The following is an 18,376-nucleotide window of genomic DNA, read 5'->3' on the forward strand; positions in this document are numbered from 1 at the left end:
CCCCTTGGGGTTCAGGATTCAGAATGCAAATGATAGAATTTTGACAATGCTGTATTTGGATTGTGAAGATCAGTAGTTAATCGTCATGATATATTGATATATTTATAGATGGTGATGGCTGGGAGATGGAGAAGAGATGTTGACATCGAAGCTAAGAAATTCTGCTTTTTGGTTCAGGTTTTGAAATTTTTGAGGGTTCAATCAAGGATCAAAATTTCGATACGATATGCCCCGTATCAGGTGTATTGTATTGTATCTTTGGGGTCCCGATACCTGTTAATATATATATTTAAAAATGAAATTGAAAACCAAAGAAATAAAAAAAATATAGGGGGAGTATCGCTATAAGTACTGATACACCTCTGCCAATACACAGGTGTATCGATACTTTGAACCATGGGTTCAATACAGCAGTTAGCAATGTTTGTGTTGATTAAACCCTAACAAAATAAGAAAATAATAAAAAGAAATTAGTATATAAACACATAAAATGAATATTCTAGTTTAATATTGTCTATTATATAATTATAATGCCAAAAAATAAAAAATATAAAAGTATTTTATAACCCAGTGCACAAAACTGCTTGGCGACTGGGCAAGGCGAGCCTCCAAGGGCGCCTTGTCGCCTAGGCGTCACCTTGACAACTATGATCATAAGGTTTCTCAATGCCATTCACTAGCCATTAATACCTCATCCGAAGTTTGCATTTCTTCCACAAATGCCATTTAGGTTTCTCCCACCATCTCATGAATTACTCCCCTCAACTTCTTGGACAACACCTTAGCTAATAACTTGTAAGGTTTGCTAATCAAGATTATTGGCCTGAAATCTTTTATGTTCACTGCTCCGTCCTTTTGGATTAGTGTGATGGTGACATTAATTCTCTTGTCAAGTTCTTTCACATCACAAATCTCCTTGATCAACTGAACGAAGTCTTCTTCCAAGAAACTCCAATTAGCCTTAATAAGATTGAATTTGAACCCATCTGGTCCTGGCCTTTATCCCCATTTATCCTTCTCAGAGCTTCTCTAACTTCTTCAATCTCAATCTCTCTTTCCAACCAATTTGCTGAAAAATTGCTTAGGCTCCAAGCCCCCTAGAGTCACCCAACTCCATTCCCTCTCCCCATAAAGGCCCTTGTAGAATTCCATTACCTTCTTCTGAATCCCTTCCCATGTATCCACCATATCTTCCCCTATCTCAATTCTTGTAATAAGGTTTCTCCTCCTGGCACTTGCAAATGCATGAAAATATGCTGAATTTTTATCCCCCTCTCTTAGAGAAATAGCCCTTGACTTCTGCCTCCATCTTATTTCTTTCTTCAAAATAATTCTTTCCAAACCTCTTCTCAACCCTTCCTTTTCCAGTTGAGCCTCCCTTGTTAATGCCCCTTATTCTTCTAGCCTGTCCAGCCTTGACATCCCTTCCAGAAGAGGCTACATTGTGCAGAACATGCTGGAAATTAGGTCTGTATGCAGTCTACTCCCATGACCATGGATAACTGGTAGTCTGGTACCAGCATGGTGCAATCCCTTTATGGCTACATGGGGTAATTCCTTTATTGAGGATCTTTAGGTACTCATTAACAGAATGTATGGCTCTAGTGTCTAGATAGTCCTAAAAGTAGAAATTGGTTTCATAGTTCCTACTCCACATCAGTGGGATAAGGGAGGTGGTGGTGGTGGTGATGATATAGTCTTTTTGCAAGAATCCCGCATGTTGCATTGGTGGTGGTGACAGTTCCAATACCATGCAGGTTTGCAGACCAGAGTCCTCAAATAATTGTGGAAGATTAGTTTCAGCCTTTAAGGTGTCAATGTAGTAACTGCTTTGTTCCTATAGTCCTTTGTATAGGTTTTCTCTTGTTTTGTTTACAATTTTCTTTTATTAAAATTTCCCCTACTGCTACAAGAAAACTGAGGGAGATAGTTTCAGACTACTATATGCAGTCTTTTTGAAACTTCCCACTGTGAAAGACACTGTATTCTCTTTAACATGGAAATGGTACTTAAAGTTTTAAACCAAGTTTCAGTGGTTTGCTGTTTCAAACTTGAGTTTAAATTTAATTATTTTGTTCATTGTTTGTTGCAGGATCTTTCTCAGCCAAAACTAGAGGCTACTCCACCTGATGGTCTTTTGGCAGTGCCTCTTTTAAGACACCAGGTTTGCTTTTTTATAGTCTGTAGCTTCATTGAAATTAATTCATTTTCTTTCTATTTTGGAACTCAGTGTGTTTAATTGTCCTATTACAGAAAATTGCCTTGGCATGGATGCTTCAGAAGGAGTTACCTAATTATAACTGTTTAGGTGGAATTCTAGCAGATGATCAGGTTGCTTGTCTGGAGTTCGGTTGACTCCCTAGGTTTTGTTTGTGTTTGATGCATTGTTTTGGATATTTGCTTAACATTTTAGTGAGGCTTATCATGTTGTTGTTTCACAGGGCCTTGGTAAGACTGTATCGATGATTGCCCTTATACAAATGCAGAGGCATCAACAGCCAAAATCAACTTCAGATGTTCTATGCAATCCTGGAACTGAAGCATTGAGTTTGGATGATGATGATGACGATGATGATGTTGGCACTTTTGAGCCTGAAAAATTAAAGTGTAGTGGAGAATCTGATGGTGTCAAAATGATTTCAGAAGTAAGTACTTCTGTAACTGCCTTTCGATCAGGAAGGCCAGCGGCAGGCACATTGGTTGTCTGCCCAGCAAGTGTTCTTCGTCAATGGGCCAGGGAACTAGATGATAAAGTTGCTGATGGTGCTAAGCTCTCTGTTTTGGTCTATCATGGAGGTACTAGGACCAGAGATCCTGTTGAGTTGGCAAAATATGATGTAGTTCTCACTACTTATTCTATTGTAACTAATGAAGTTCCAAAGCAACCTCTAGTTGATGACGAAGAAGGTAGTCAAAGAATTTCTGAAAAGTATGGACTATCTTCTGAGTTTGTGATGAACAAGAAAAGGAAAATGGCATCTAATACTGGTTGTAAGAAGGGAAAGAAGGGTAAGAAAGGAATTAATGGTTCGATTATTGATTCAGACAGTGGTCCACTTGCAAGAGTGGTTTGGTCTAGGGTAATACTGGATGAAGCTCAAACCATAAAAAACCACAGAACTCAGGTATCTAGAGCTTGCAGTGGCCTCCGAGCCAAAAGGAGGTGGTGCTTATCTGGAACTCCTATACAAAATGCAATTGATGATCTGTACAGCTATTTCAGATTTTTGAAATATGATCCATACACTACCTATAAGACATTTTGCGATAATATAAAATATCAAATATCCAAAGATCCAACCCTTGGTTACAGGAAGCTTCGAGCAATTCTGAAGCCCATATTGTTGCGCCGTACTAAAGGTGAGAATTCCCACCATTTTCCTTTAAAAAGTTTGGATTGATTGAATCATCTCATACACAAGCCTTTTTACTATTCTTCTTTTGATAGATAATGATATCTAGAAGATTCTGTGGGTGATAGCTTATCACCTTGTTGTATTTTCTTCCTCTTTATTAAAATTTTATGGTTTTGGAGATTTGGGTGGGCTGTGAAGTTCTTTTCTTTCTCTTGGGTGATTTCTGGATACCTTTCTTGTAATCGTCTTTCTTTTTTTTTTTTCTCTTAATAAATTTTATTTTATTATTAAAAGCCAAATGTGCGGGGGATACTTCTACCGATGATTTTAGACCCATATGCCTCATCACGAGTTTATACAAAGTTTTGGCTAAGGTGCTTTCATTGAGGCTAAAAGAGATGCTTCATTTAGTGCTATTCATAGTTGCAATATCCCCAAACACTTCTAGTTATTGATGGCTCTACCACCTTCATTTTTGTTTCTTGTAGGCACAAAACATCAGGCCTCTGCTACTTCAATGAACTTGTTACTACTCTTTTGTAGCTTGAGTTTAGGCCTCTCATGTCCCATGATATAATCTTTGTAGTTACTTCTCAAAAGTACTTTCCATCCCAACATCCATCTTAGCAATTTCTCTCCTATTAGCCATCCTTATTACTAGTTGGTATCGAACCCACCTACTAGTTTAAATCCCATGATAGCATGAACAACTCCCTGTCATTTCTCCTCTAACATGCTTCTTTTGACCTCCATCAAATATGCCTTGGTTTCTTCTAATCCTTTCATTTATACCCCCAAGAACTTGCTGAATAGTAGTAACTTTGACATTACCCAAGCGGAAGATTCATTTTGGCTCCCCCTGGCATTCCCTCCCAAGGGCCAGTCCCATTGTGCCCTTTCTCCTTTTTTGATTACTAAAGGTGTTCTCCCTTATGAGTAGCCATTATTCTGTTGGTAGCATTGCTAATGGCTTCACTTCCATGGTTTCAAAGCTTTCTATTGGAGTAACTTCTCCTATAATTAAGTCTTATTCAATCGGAACCAATTCCTCCCTTGTGTATTACATAGCCAAGGTAGCTCCACTTCTTGCCTTCCACCTGATCATTTGTTTCGCCAAAAGAAGCTTCACTGTCTTCCCATTTGTTTGACATTAGACTCTAGCTAAATGGTCTTGTTAGTGCCTGTTTCATTAAGCCTTTCCTTCATTCTTGCTCACTTTGGCCTCCTTAGCTTTTTCGAACATCTTCTCAAATTTTGCTTAGGAGAGCTTCAACTAAATCTATTTATACATGGTGATCCTCTATTTCTTGCCTCGATTCATGTCTTGGTTGAGATGTCTCCATTAATTCTTGATCCCAGTCCAACATTATGCTTGACTTGATCCTATCCTGATTCCACTCCCTCACTAAAGTTCTTTCCCTGCCCAATTGCCTTTGATATATCTTTTGCCTCCTTTGATTGTTGTTACCTGTTCCTATTTCACCCTCAGCAAATCTTTCTTCTATACACTTCGAGACATTTTGAAACCACCTTTTGAATTAAAGCTTCTTCATTTGAAATTTAAAGTTTGAACTGTTTTAGATGTCTTTAAACTTTGAGGCCCTTGCTTTCCCTCTGATTGCATTGGACGATTAGGCTTCCATCTCGCCTGACATCTCCTGCTACATCAGAACTGTGCCCTCCCCAGCTGCCACCTCATCCTATACTATTGTTGGACAGCACCCTTTTTTTGATAAATGAAGAAGAGTTTATTCATTCAAAAGGTCAAGGAAATACAAGAATCCCTAAGAAAGGCGCGAGCTGTGTCCTCTCCAATAAAAGAAATGCTTTCTATTTACCCCTTGCTTGGATAAACAATCAGAGGCAACACCCTTTCCCTCTGATTGCATCGGATGATTAGGCTTCCATCTCGCCTGACATCTCCTGCTACATCAGAACTGAGGCCCTCCCCAGCTGCCATCTCATCCTATACTATTGTTGAGCAACACCCTTCTTTTGATCAGTGAAGAAGAATTTCGTTTTTCATTTACTTAAATTCCATTTGATCAGTGAAGAAAAATTTATTCATTCAAAAGGTCAAGGAAATACAAGAATCCCGAAGAAAGGCCTGAGCTGTGTCCTCTCCAATAAAAAATGCTCTCTATCTACCCACCCATTGTATGCTCATATTCTGTGTTAGCCAGTTGAATTTTTTGGTTTCATTCCTATAGCACCAGATGACATATTCTAAGTCCTTCAACCACCCCACCACCACCTTTGAGTCCCCTTCTATCAGTAGAGACTCCACACCAAGCTGATTTGCAATCTTCTGGGCAACACCCTTTCTACTCAACTGCCATGCTAGCGCCTTCTTCAGTATGCTTTGGCTGAGCTAATAGGTCTTCCTTGCAAATCTCCATTCCTTTGATTCTTCTCCTGACCTTTGCTTACTATGTTCTGTCCTGTTGGGCCAAACTATTATCATGGGCATGCTATCTCCGTCCTACACATTGTTGTCTCTTGCAGTCTTGCTCTGTTGGATTTATCTTTCTACAAGTAACCCCTACAAAGTTCCCCTATTTGTCTTACCACTCAATTGACCATTGATGAAGTGGGTAAGTCGTAAATCCTTACCCAAAAGGCCTTTTTTGTTTTCATCTCCCATTGTAACCTGCTCATGTTCCAAGGGATTAGGTGTAGCAACTCCCCTTCATATTTCTATCTCCTATCCTTCATATACTGCTTACCTCTTCTTCAGTTGACATGATGAATAGTATTCTAGAGTTAGGCAATCATCGAACTCTAACCCCCTTTCTGGATCTCCAGCATCTCCATGCCCACTATTGTATTTCATTTAGTGATGTTAATGATTCGGTTAGCACTGGTTCAGTTCTAGGTCTGAAATAAGAAAGAAAGAGAAAGATAAGATCAGCTGACTCCCTTCTTATTTATAGGTTATGTATTTTGAACTACAAAGACAATTATGTCCCTCATTAAGTGTGGGATACAACTTAAACAAAGACAAAATAGACAACTCAACTCTAATTACATGACAAAAGACCAAACTACCCTTATGGCTGCCGGCTCTAACACTCCCCCTCAAGCTGGTGAGTATATGTCATTATAATCTCAGCTTGTTACATATGTAATCCACTCTCCCCTGACTCAACCCTTTTTGTAAACAAATCTACCCATTGATTTCTTGAATTAACATGTGCTGTACTTATCACTCCACTGAGCATCTTTTCTCTTACAAGGTGGCAATCAACTTTTATATGCTTTGTTTTCTCGTGGAAAACTGGGTTAGAGGAAATGTGGATTGCGGCTTGATTGTCATGGTACAACTTCATAGGTCTGTAAATTGAGAATCCCATTTGCAAAAGATTTATTAGCCACACTAGTTCACATGTAGTATGTGCCATGGCCCTATATTCAGCTTCAACACTACTTCTTGCTACTACAATTTGTTATCCAAACCACCAGATTTCCCCCAAGGAAGGTACAATACTCTATAGTGTATCTCCTATCAAAAACTGAGCCAGTCCAATCGGCATCTATTTACCCCTCTATCGCAAGAGTTCCTCCATTCTTGTATAACAGTCTACGACTTGGAGCTCCCTTCAAATGTCGAACAATCCTCAGAACTACATCCCTGTGTGGAACTCAAGGATGTTGCATAAACTGACTTGCCACACACTACAAATAATATAGCTGGCCAAGTAATAGTCAAGTAGTTCAACTTACCCACCAACCTTCTGTACCTCTCAAGATCTTTAAACTCTTGACTTGCATTAGTACTTAATTTGACATTTGGTTTCATAGGTGTTTTAGTTGGTTTGGCACTTCACAGTTTTGTCTCGTCTAGCAAGTCAAGAACATATTTTCTTTGGCACAAGTTAATACCATGCTTTGACCTTGCAACTTTTATTCCCAAAAAACATATCAGTCTATGTAGGTTTTTTATTTGTAAGTGATCATGCAAAAAAGTCTTCAATCTGTCAATCCTCATACTATCACTACTAGTTATGACAATGCCATCTACATATACCGCTAACAAAATTTTTCCGGCCTCCAATTCATAACTAAACATAGAATGATCTACCTGACACTATTTCATACCAGTCTTTTACCACTTTATGAACTTGCCAAATCACGCATGTAGAGATTGTTTCAATCTGTAGATTGCCTTCCTAAGTCTGCAAACCTTACCATCCTCCTCCTGAACAACAAACCCTAGTGATTGCTCCATATATACTTCCTCAAGAAGGTCACTATGTAAAAAGGCATTTTTAATGTCAAACTGAAAGAGAGGCCAATCATGCTGCTAAAGAAATCAACAATCAGACAAAACTAATCTTAGCCACTAGAGATAAAGTTTTTGTGTGGTCAATACCATATAACTGAGAGTAACTTTTAGCCACTAACCAAGCCTTCAACCTTTCCACATTGCTATCTGATAAATATTTCACAGATCACAGTATACACCCACTTACATCTGACAACATGTTTACTAGGAGGGAGAGTGGTAAGCTCTCACATGTGATTGCATGCCATTGTAGACAATTCCTCTTCCATTGCTTGACGCCACACTAGGGAGGTAATGGCTTCGTGGACATTCTTAGGGATGGAGATAGAGGATAAAAGAGATAGTTGTCGGCGCGAAGTAGAAAGTTGAGCAACTGAAACATAATTGGGAATAGGATGAGAAGTACAACTATGTTTACCTTTTCGCAATGCAATGAGAAGATCAAGGTCAAAAGGAGGGTTGAATTCTCTGAAGGTCCAATAGAAATTCTCCGGAGTCAGGCAAATACCTCCTCAAGGGAGGGAAGAGTAGATCCGCCTAGTATTTGTGTTCTAACAAGCTCATAATCTGTGTATCCTCTTGTTCCCACTTACTGTACCCCTGAGATTCAGCTGAGGGTTTCTTCTCCTTCACATGCTTTACCTTCTTGACTCTTAGAAACACTTCCATCAACTTAGCCTATGGCACATAATTCTCACTATTTAATTTGATGGATGTCATTTGTAAATCATAACACCTGATTTATTATCACTACCCTCTCCAATTATTGCCATTGTTTAAAAGAAAAACAGGAAAAAGTTCAAACACTCACTGTCGTAGGGTTCAGTACTGAAACTTATTGCTGGCACACACAGTCAGACACGAATGGGAAGGAAAATGAGTCCCTACACATACCTGCTAACCAGCACTGCCAAACAATTGAAATCCACTCTGAGAGGGGGAGAAAACACCATGCTATCAGCCGATTATGAAGACCTATTAACACCTGCCCACAAACCATCCCTGTTCTAGTCATTGAGTAGAGGGTTTCTAGCACACCACTGAAAACAAACACCACAATTACTTGAGGCATGGCTACCTCCTAGAAGGAAAAATGGTCAACCCTTTTTGGCCTCATATTGATCTTCCAACTGGTTGATGAGATATGTCAAGAATTCAGACCTGATACGGTGATGTAAAGAGAAAAAATAGGAAGAAGAAAAACAGATTTCTAGACTGATTTCCAGAGCTCTGATACCATGTTAATGGTTCGGTTAGCACTGGTTCAGTTCTAGGTCTGAAATAAGAAAGAAAGAGAGAATAAAAATAGAGAGTTCGGCCAGAGAAAAAAGAACAGTCTCTCAGCCAACTCCACTCTTACTTGTAGGTTATGTATCTTGAACTACAAAGACAATTATGCCCCTCATTAAATGTGGGCCACATAACTTAAACAAAGACAAAGTAGACAACTCAACTCTAATTACATGACAAAAGACCAGATTACCCTTATGGCTGCCGACTCTAACAAGTGGTTTTTTTTTTGAATTTACTGACCCTACCAAACATAACTTCACGAAGGCTCCTCTCCTTAACCTCCTTCCAATCCACTTCTAGATAGAATTGCTTCTTTCCTAGTTTCAATGGAGTACTCACTTCCATCATCCACCCACATCTCTTTGTCACTTCTACCTTACAATCTCTTATTCCTATATTTCCAATCCCCATCCTCTTTTTCTTTTACCCCAATGACCACTTTCCTGGTTCTCCCTTCAATCCATGTTGTTCCTCCTTCCTCCTTTCTCCGTCCTTGTACCACATTCCATCCCCTTCAATCTTCCTGAGATTCCATCTCACTAGGAGATGCCTCATGCCAGAGAGTTACCAGATGCTTGCACCAGGGAAGTTACCAGTCCCTGAATAATGTTTTAGGACATCTGGATTCTCTATGGACCCATGAAATCTTTAGATTTAACTGTATTAAGTATTATATGGAAACCTATTAGCTTCAATGGTTTTTGATTCCTTTGGTCTTGCTATCAGCATAAAGAGTTTTCTTGGCCATGTGTAGAAATTTGTGTAACTTTAGCTGATATGGGACATGTAATGTGAATGTATTGAATACTAATGGCTCTGAATCACTGGTTATCATCTGTAATTTTGGATTAGGTACACTGATTGGCGGGGAACCTATTATTAACTTACCGCCAAAAGTAGTACTTCTAAAAAAGGTAGAATTCACTTCTGAGGAGCGGGCCTTCTATTCCCAGCTTGAAGCAGATTCAAGGTCACAGTTCAAGGTACTGATCTGTTTACTATCCTATATTTATTTTGAGGGTGCTAAATATACTGATGGGTCATTCATAAGGGTTGGCTTTTGATGCACTGAAATGAAACTTGTTGAGTATGCTGCTTCATTGCTTCTTATATCAAACATTTATTTTTATTTTTATTTTATTTTTTGCTTTTTGTCATTTTTTTGTTAAGAGATGGAAAATGCAGAGGTATAGAAGATCAGAGATAAGGATCAGCTATTCAAAGTATGTTTTTTTTCATTTTTGTAAATTAAATAAAATATCATGTGGTGTTGGAATGTTATCTTTATTTCTTATGTTTGTATTCTGCTGAGTTAGGGTCCGTTTGGACTAGTTAAAAGTAGTTTTTTCCTTTGTTTTTTGTGCTGTAACTTAAGTAGGGGCATAAGGGTCCTTTCCCTTATAATTATGGTCACCCTATATATATTAATATAAACTGGCGCTGCCAGTCATAGTAGTTGACTCCAAAACTCTCTCTTCTCTTCTCTTCTCCTTCCTCTTTTCTCCTCTATTCGGTTGTTAATATGGTATTAGAGCAGTTCTGCTAGGCCTGTGAGCAGATCGAACAAGTTTCAACTTCCTCAACTTGCTGTCTTCTTCAACTGAGATCAAAAGTACAGACCTACGACTAGTACAAATCCTTTTAATATTTTTTTTCTTTTATCTTGGTCGTGTACCAAGAAAAAAACATATGAATCCAAACTGCTGAATGCCTTCTAAGAAGCTGTGAGGTTCGAACCTCTTCTTTTATGGATCGTGTGATCCCATATCTGAGAATATAGATCTGTAGGTCGTGAATGACCTGATTTTTTTTACCCCTTGTGGTGTAACTGTACTGGTTTATGACCCCTCCTAACAGTCGATGTGTTTGGGTGGTCTGGAAGTTGGTGGAGTGTGACTGTTAGGTTAGTTCAAATCTGAGATCTGCTAGACAGTGTATGCCCTTAGCTCCAATCAGCATGATGTACATTATGACATTTATTGTAAATGAATAAAATACATATTTGATTCATGTTATTGTAGTGTGTTTCTGTGTAATACCCTTAAGTTGGACACATATGAGACTCGTGTTAGTTTAGAATCTTCACTGCCGTTGGATAGATCTGAGGAGATTTATCCTACCAAGGCTGACACTGATATATCGCCAAGTTGATTGGGGTGGCTTGTCTTAGCTGCCAGGGTGAGACCTGATGTACATCCAGTGTGGGTTTTCTTGAAACTTTTAACCGGACCAAAATTCCAGTATTGCCCTGAACCTTGGAGATAGATGGTTAAAACCGGAATGTTACACCTGACCCCTAGACTCGATTATGATACTACACTAGGTGTCGGATTGGGCTGCCTTTGATGTGCCAAGCAGTGAGATCCTTAGAGGGGGTCAAAACATAAGTATGTTGGGACAGTCCGAGAATTCATCTGAGTGGGTGATCATGGTGACCGGATCAACCCCTTTGTCGGACAAAGTGAATGATCGGGAAAATGCACTCTCTCTGATGGAAACCTAAACTGCCGGCAGTGGATTTCAAATGTGTTTGAAATTTGGTTTTGCAAAATATATTTATATAGAGATATACTTATATATATTATGGTTTCAAAATGTTTGCAAAATGTTTTATTTCCCGGGATCCATGTGAGTAGAGAATGCAGTACTGTTCCTTGTAGCCGAGGGAGAGGTTCTCTCTTGTCGGGTAGTGTTTGATCATTATGGGCTGGGAGGTTAAGTATAAGACCATTGAGGGTAATACCTGATGGGTTAATCTTGCATCTGCCCACAGTCCTTGGGTTTTCATAAGGTGGTTGGGCCCAAGGAACATTTAGTGTAAATGTTGGGCCCATTAAGAGTCTATAGTGATGGACTGGGGTTCACTGTCTCCTACAGTGAATTCGGCCAGGCCTTGTAATAAAGGCTGGGCTGAACCCATGTGGCTGATGTGTAGATCAATGTTTGGGACCCATGCCATATAAAGAGAGCCAATTGGGCAACAGGTTAAGAGGTTAAGTGAGCACATAAACTTAATGGGCCTAAAGCCCAATTTCGAACTGGGTTAATTAGATTAATTAAATAGGGGCGGATCTGGGTTTGGATCAGTAGATAAGGATAAGAGGATGAGTCTTATCCACTTAAAGAGTTCAGATCTAAATAAAGATTTGGATAAGAAAACTCCTAATTTGATTAGGATTAAGCTGATCTTGAACTACAGATAAGATAAGGGATTATCCTTATCACTTAAAGAGTCCAGATTTGGAAACAGATTAGGAGGTTGTCTCTTTAAGGCTATAAATAAGAGAGTAGGGCGGACATGAAAAAGACACCAGATACAAGACAACAATCTGCAGAGTTCTTCCCTGTTCTTGCTCCCCTACCCAGTTCGATCTCCACTTGTGGGAGTGATCAAGAATTGTTCTTGATATTGCTTCTTGGTAGAAGAAGCAATTTGAAGTTGTGCTCACCAGCCATCTACTCCATTCTTGCTGAAGAATTTGGTTCTTGCTGAAGAGCCGTCCTGTTGATCCTACTTCACCACACATTGTGTCATCTTCAGTGGAAGCGGGTTTTGGTTATCTCCTTGGGCGTGAACACCTTCATTGGGAGTTACTACTACGTATCAGATATGTCATTCTCCTCCCTTTTGGTTTCAGATATGGTTCTGTTTGATTCAAGATTGATCATTGAAAATGCAGTTTTCTAAAATAGGGAATGCGATTTCCACATAGGAGAGAAATTTTTTAAATTTCGCCCAACCTTTCTGTAGGGTTCAGCCATCCATATGATGGATCTCTCATCCCTTCAAGATCAACCTAAAATCTTGCATTTTTTGTACAATATAAGCTGGTTGGTCAGATTGTGTCCAGATTGCAGTGTGTGCATGTGGGCTTCATCCTTGGTGTGTTTCTAGGATTGTTTTTTGGTGATAGGAGGGATCATAAGGTGTCCAAATTGAAGTGCCAAAGATTGTGAAAGACTTTCAACGAATGGTTTTCACTCGATTCTAAATTGAACTTCACATTTTCCAGTTGGACAATGCAAAAGAGTACTTCCATAGTGATCTCACGGAGTTCTTCGCTTCGTGTGGATCCCTCCATTGAAGCTCTTGTGCTAGGACACCTCAACAAAACGGTGTTGTTGAAAGAAAAAATCGTTATCTACTTGAAGTAGCTTGTGGTTTATTACTTAATTTGAATGTTCCGAAACGCTTTTGGATGGATACTATTACGTGTGCTGCACATATCATCAACCGTATGCCATCTCGGTTACTAGAGTATAAGGCCCCACACCAACTATTTATTTCCTACAGCTCCGCTATCCCCATTCCAATGCGTGTCTTTGGGTGTCGTTGCTTCGTTTATGACTTGTCACCTACTCGTGGTAAACTCGATCTTCGTGCCACTCCTTGTGTTTTTCTTGGTTATCCATTATCTTAAAAGGGTTACCGTTGCTATGGTCCTGCTCCATGTAAGTACTATGTTTCCATGGATGTATCATTATTTGAGAGTCAACCTTTCTTCTCGGTTTCTCCTTAGGGAGAGAGTAGGGTTGAGGAGAAACACACTTAGGTTCAATTGCCTCCTCTTCCTGATCCTTTTCCATTTCGTGTCTTTCTTTGTTGCCATAAAAGCCAATAGAGTTCAAGAGCCGTGGAACATGAAACTATGCAACCAATATCATCGGACTCTCCAGAGGTAGATCCTCTTTATCAGCCAGGTACACTTGTTCCCATTGATATACCTGAACCTCTTAACATTGATCCCCTTGTTGTTAATGATCTTGATGTTTCTATTGCTAAGAGAAAGGGTGTTAGATCTTGTACTACTAATCATTCTATCTCTCACTTTGTGTCCTATGATCATATTTCACCTTCATACCGTGCTTTCCTTTCCTCTATTGACAGTGTCTCTGTTCCTAAGAATGTAGCAGAAGATTTATCCAAACCTGAATGGATAGATGCAATGAAAGAAGAAATTAATGCCTTACACAAAAATGACACCTGGGAGTTGGTGGATTTTCCTGGAGGGAAGGAACTAGTGGGTTGCAAATGGGTATTCACAGTAAAGCATAGAGTTGATGGTTCAGTAGGATGGTACAAAGCTAGATTGGTGGCCAAAGGGTTTACACAAGTGTATGGAGTAGAATATGCGGAGACCTTTGCTCCAGTAGCCAAGATGAATTCGATCAAAATCCTCCTTTCATTGGAAGTTAACCTTGATTGGGAACTTAACCAGTTGGATATCAAGAATGCATTCTTGAATGGTGACCTAGAGGAGGAGGTTTACATGACCCAACCTCCAGGTTTCTGTGCCAAAGGTAGTGAGCAGAAAGTGTGCAAGTTAAAAAAATCATTATATGGGTTGAAACAATCATCTCGGGCTTGGTTTAGTAGGTTTCATTTAGCTGTACAACAGATGAGATTCAAACAATGCCAATCAGATCATACTTTGTTTGTGAAGAAAGGTGAAGGGAAAATTGCAGCTTTAATTGTGTATGTTGATGACATAATAATCACCAGAGATTGGAAAACTGAAATACAGAAGTTGAAGAAATTCCTAGCTACTCAATTTGAGGTGAAAGATCTAGGCCCCTTACGTTTTTTCCTTGGAATTGAAGTTGCCCGCTCTAAAAAGGGCATCTTTATTTCCCAAAGGAAATATGTACTAGATCTATTAGAGGATACAGGCAAGTTGAGAGTGAAACCAATCGAGTCACTCATTGAACCCAACCATCAGTTGGGAGACAGTCAGGGGGAGTGTTTGAAAGATGTGAAGAAGTTCCAGAGACTTATAGGGAGGCTCTTATATTTGTTTATGATCAGACCTGATATTGCCTATGCAGTGGGTGTCCTTAGTCAGTTCATACATAATCCTAAGACAACTCACTTCGAAGCTGTGAAAGAATCCTTAGGTACCTCAAGAAGTTTCCAGGAGCTGGTTTGCTATTCCAGAAACATGGGCATTTGGAAGTGGAGGTGTATACAGATGCTGATTGGGTAGGGGCAACCGATGACAGAAAATCTACCAGTGGGTATTGTACTTTTGTGGGTGGAAACCTAGTCACCTGGAGAAGTAAGAAGCAAAGTGTGGTGGCTAGATCCAGTGCTGAGGCAGAATATAGAGCCATGTCTCATTGAGTTGCTGAAATGGTGTGGATAAAAAACTTGTTAGGAGAGCTGGGTTTTGCAGTTAACAAACCTATGTCACTCTACTGTGACAATAAAGCTGCTAACCCAATCCTCTATGATAGAACAAAACATATTGAAGTTGACAAGCATTTTATTAGAGAAAAGCTTGTGAGCGGAGAAGTGTGCCCTCCATATGTCAGTTTAGAGGAACAACTTGCAGACATCTTCACCAAGGGCCTTCATCATGTGTGGCATAATAATTTTGTGACAAGTTGGGCATGATTAACATCCATGTCCCTACTTGAGGGTGAGTGTTGGATTGTTAAATTTATTTCTTATGTTTGTATTGTGCTGAGTTAGGGTCCTTTTGGACTAGTTAAAGTAGTTTTTTCCTTTGTTTTTTGTGCTGTAACTTAAGTAGGGGCTTAAGGGTCCTTTCCCTTTTAATTATGGTCGCCCTATATATTAATATAAACTGGTGCCACCAGTCATAGTAGTTGACTCTAAAACTCTCTTCTCTTCTCTCTTCTCTCCTCTCTTTCTCTTCTCTTCTCCTTCCTCTCTTCTATTCGGCTGTTAATATTTGGTATTTTTGATATTCTCCCAATAAAAAATCTGAGAACTGAAAATCCTTAAATCAGTCAATATGCACCAAAGTGTAACTACCTTAAGACTCTAGATATAATCAAGGTGTAAAATGCTGGTGTCGGTGGAAATGTTGGTCATCCAAATATAGGTAACATGTCGGAAATGTTGTAAATATTGTAAAAATTATAGACATGATGGAAACATTGTGAAATATGAAAAAATATAGAATTATATTTTGTGAGATGATAAAAGAAGCATAGGCAGACACTTTTAAATTATTATCCTGTTCCAAATTATTAAACAAAACTACGAAACTATGGTCAAACAAAATATTACCTTATGAAGTTGGCTTGTAAACCTTTAGAGTTTAAAGTACATGGTAGAATGAGTTCAATCAATTTATTACCAAAAGTTTTTCTTTTTATCAAGCAAAATTTAAACTCATAGAAAATGCAAATGATTATTAAAAATATAATCTATTACACAGACAGAAACTAATATTTAAGTTCATGTTTAGAAAGAATATCAAGCTGTCAAAGTGGTAATCATGTCCATTAACAACATAGTTCCATTTGTGTTTACGGGGGAATATGTTCATTCCAGTAAAAGGTGTGGACAAATTTGGAAATTTATGGATATTTTAAACTGTAGATATAATGCCATCTATTTGCTAATTATATTCTCAAGTATACAACAATCTTCTTCCTTTACCTTAAAAAATACTTGAAAGGCAAGGAAATTTTGTATTTTGTATTTTTTTTCATTTATCCAAAAAAAGAGAAATTTCGTAGTTTTTAATGCTTTCTGTAAGTTGGTCATTGTAGGATTAGATTGGAAAGGTTTCATGGAATTGTCCAAGACATTCAAACTTTTCAAAATGTGGAATCAAGCCTTTAGAGCAAGGAAGCAATGGAACAGTGAGGAGATGGGAAGCCAATTATTTCTTTTCTTCACCAAAGGAAAAGTTACTTTGAATGTCTAGATTATGAGGCAAGATATGATCATTTGTGACCATTGTATCTAACTAAGTACCCCAAATAAAATCTGGTGGTGAAGGACTACTTCTGTATGTGGGACGATGGTGAGGCTTTGGCCTGTCTGATTCCTGAAAGTTGGAGCAGCGATGAAACTGAGGCTGAAGGATGGAAGAATTCCCAATCTGGCGATCTTGGGAGCTGAGATTGCTGCTGAGCTGTAAACTGGATGGGGAAGAACTGGATCCTCAAGATGCTGAAGGAAAATGGCTGTGAGTGTACTGATTCTCCTGAGAACTGTGGACAAACTTATTACTGAAGGGGATGCCAAGGTGGATGGGGGTTGGTTAGGGAATCAGGAATCTATGGTATGGGCTTATTAAGGATGAAATTACAAAGTTCAGATGGTTATATAGCATTATAATTATAAGAATACAATGGGTACAGACAAGGTTCAAAGTATTGATAGGGCATATTGTATCATTGTTTTGGTGTCACAAGAACACTAAATATATGAAGTTTGGGCATTTGACCAATTTTAAAGGATAATAGCCCTCCTAGAGATGTCCTGACCCAATTCTCAAAGCCTGATTAATTTTTAATCTAATGATTATTTTTTTTATTAGTAACAGGAAACTTTCAATAAATTATAAGAAGATTAAAATACATAGGCCGGGGGAGGTAAACCCTCTTACCTGCCTCTGTTTTGAACACCCCACCAACCCCTGATGGCCCTGGGTTTCCTTCACTGCCCCCATCAAAGTTGAGTTTGATAAAGCCTTCCATTAGAGGGATCCACGTCGGAAGGACATTCAGTCTACTGGGAACCGAGACTGCAATCTCCTGCCAATTATTCATGATGGTCTCTATTGAAACATCTTCAAAATGATTCATTGTTTTTACCCATTGTGCTACCCTCAATGAGATTACTTCAATAATTGTGTCCCTACTTCTTTCTTTTTCAGCAAATATCCTTTGGTTCCTTTCCTCCCAAATTGTCCAACAAACTTTTGTCTTAGTGCATCTCCACAAGACCTTTCCCCTCTTTTTGATTCGGCAACCAACTGCATAAGTGAAGAGGCTAAGAATGCGTGATGGAGGAGTCCACTTGCGACCAAATAAAGAGAGAAACCACTCCCAAATAGAAGAAATAAAAGGGCAGGATAGAAGTAAATGAGAAAAAGACTCACCATCAGCTTTACAAAGGGTACACCAGTGCGGGGACAAGCACCAAGAAGGCGTCTTTTTTTGAAGGAGATCACAGGTATTAATTCTCTCCAAAGTTATTTCCCAACAGAGTGCTCCAACCCTAGGTGGGACTGGTCTTCCCCACACTTCTTTAGAAGGGAAGGGAGAGGCAAGAGTAACAGAAGAGTGGGCCAGGGCACTAAAAAAGGAGGCACAGCTGAAAGAGCTAGAAGAAGAGAGGGTCCAAATTCAGTAATCCCCCTTAATTGGATCTAAAAAGACATTTTGGAGAACCTGAATCAATGACCACACCAAATCCATCTCAGAATCTCTGAGACCTCGTCTGAAACCCAAATCCCAATTAATCTGAAGTCCTGGGCCAACGGAAGAAACTAAAGATGAGGCAGTTGAGTTTTTGTACCTAGAAAGGGAGAAAAGGGAAGGAAATTGATCTTTGAGTGGTGTTTCCCCCACCCACACATGCTCCCAGAACCTCACCATATTTCCAGAACACAAATTGTACCTGACGAAGGGTAGAAAACAAGGAAGAATGGCATGGATGGCTTTCCAAGGTGTTGTT

The 18,376-nt window shown here is 39.1% G+C and overlaps 1 protein-coding gene across 7 annotated transcripts in view; it reads left to right on the top strand.

Annotated features, from left to right (window-relative positions):
- LOC104589782 (helicase-like transcription factor CHR28) overlaps positions 1–18,376 on the top strand; it is an 81,197-nt gene that overhangs the window by 15,528 nt on the left and 47,293 nt on the right. For all 7 annotated transcript variants that reach the window (XR_734016.3, XM_010248219.3, XM_088903378.1 and 4 more), the window contains 4 exons: positions 2,093–2,164; positions 2,254–2,331; positions 2,442–3,360; positions 9,787–9,917. Coding sequence is in view for 6 of the 7 variants with exons in the window: in XM_010248219.3 (XP_010246521.1) it covers positions 2,093–2,164; positions 2,254–2,331; positions 2,442–3,360; positions 9,787–9,917 (1,200 nt within the window). In the remaining variant the exon portion in view is untranslated. The remainder of the gene's footprint in view (positions 1–2,092; positions 2,165–2,253; positions 2,332–2,441; positions 3,361–9,786; positions 9,918–18,376) is intronic.

Source organism: Nelumbo nucifera, chromosome 4, assembly GCF_055504915.1.
Source record: "Nelumbo nucifera cultivar China Antique chromosome 4, China Antique-T2T, whole genome shotgun sequence".
NCBI lineage: Eukaryota > Viridiplantae > Streptophyta > Magnoliopsida > Proteales > Nelumbonaceae > Nelumbo > Nelumbo nucifera.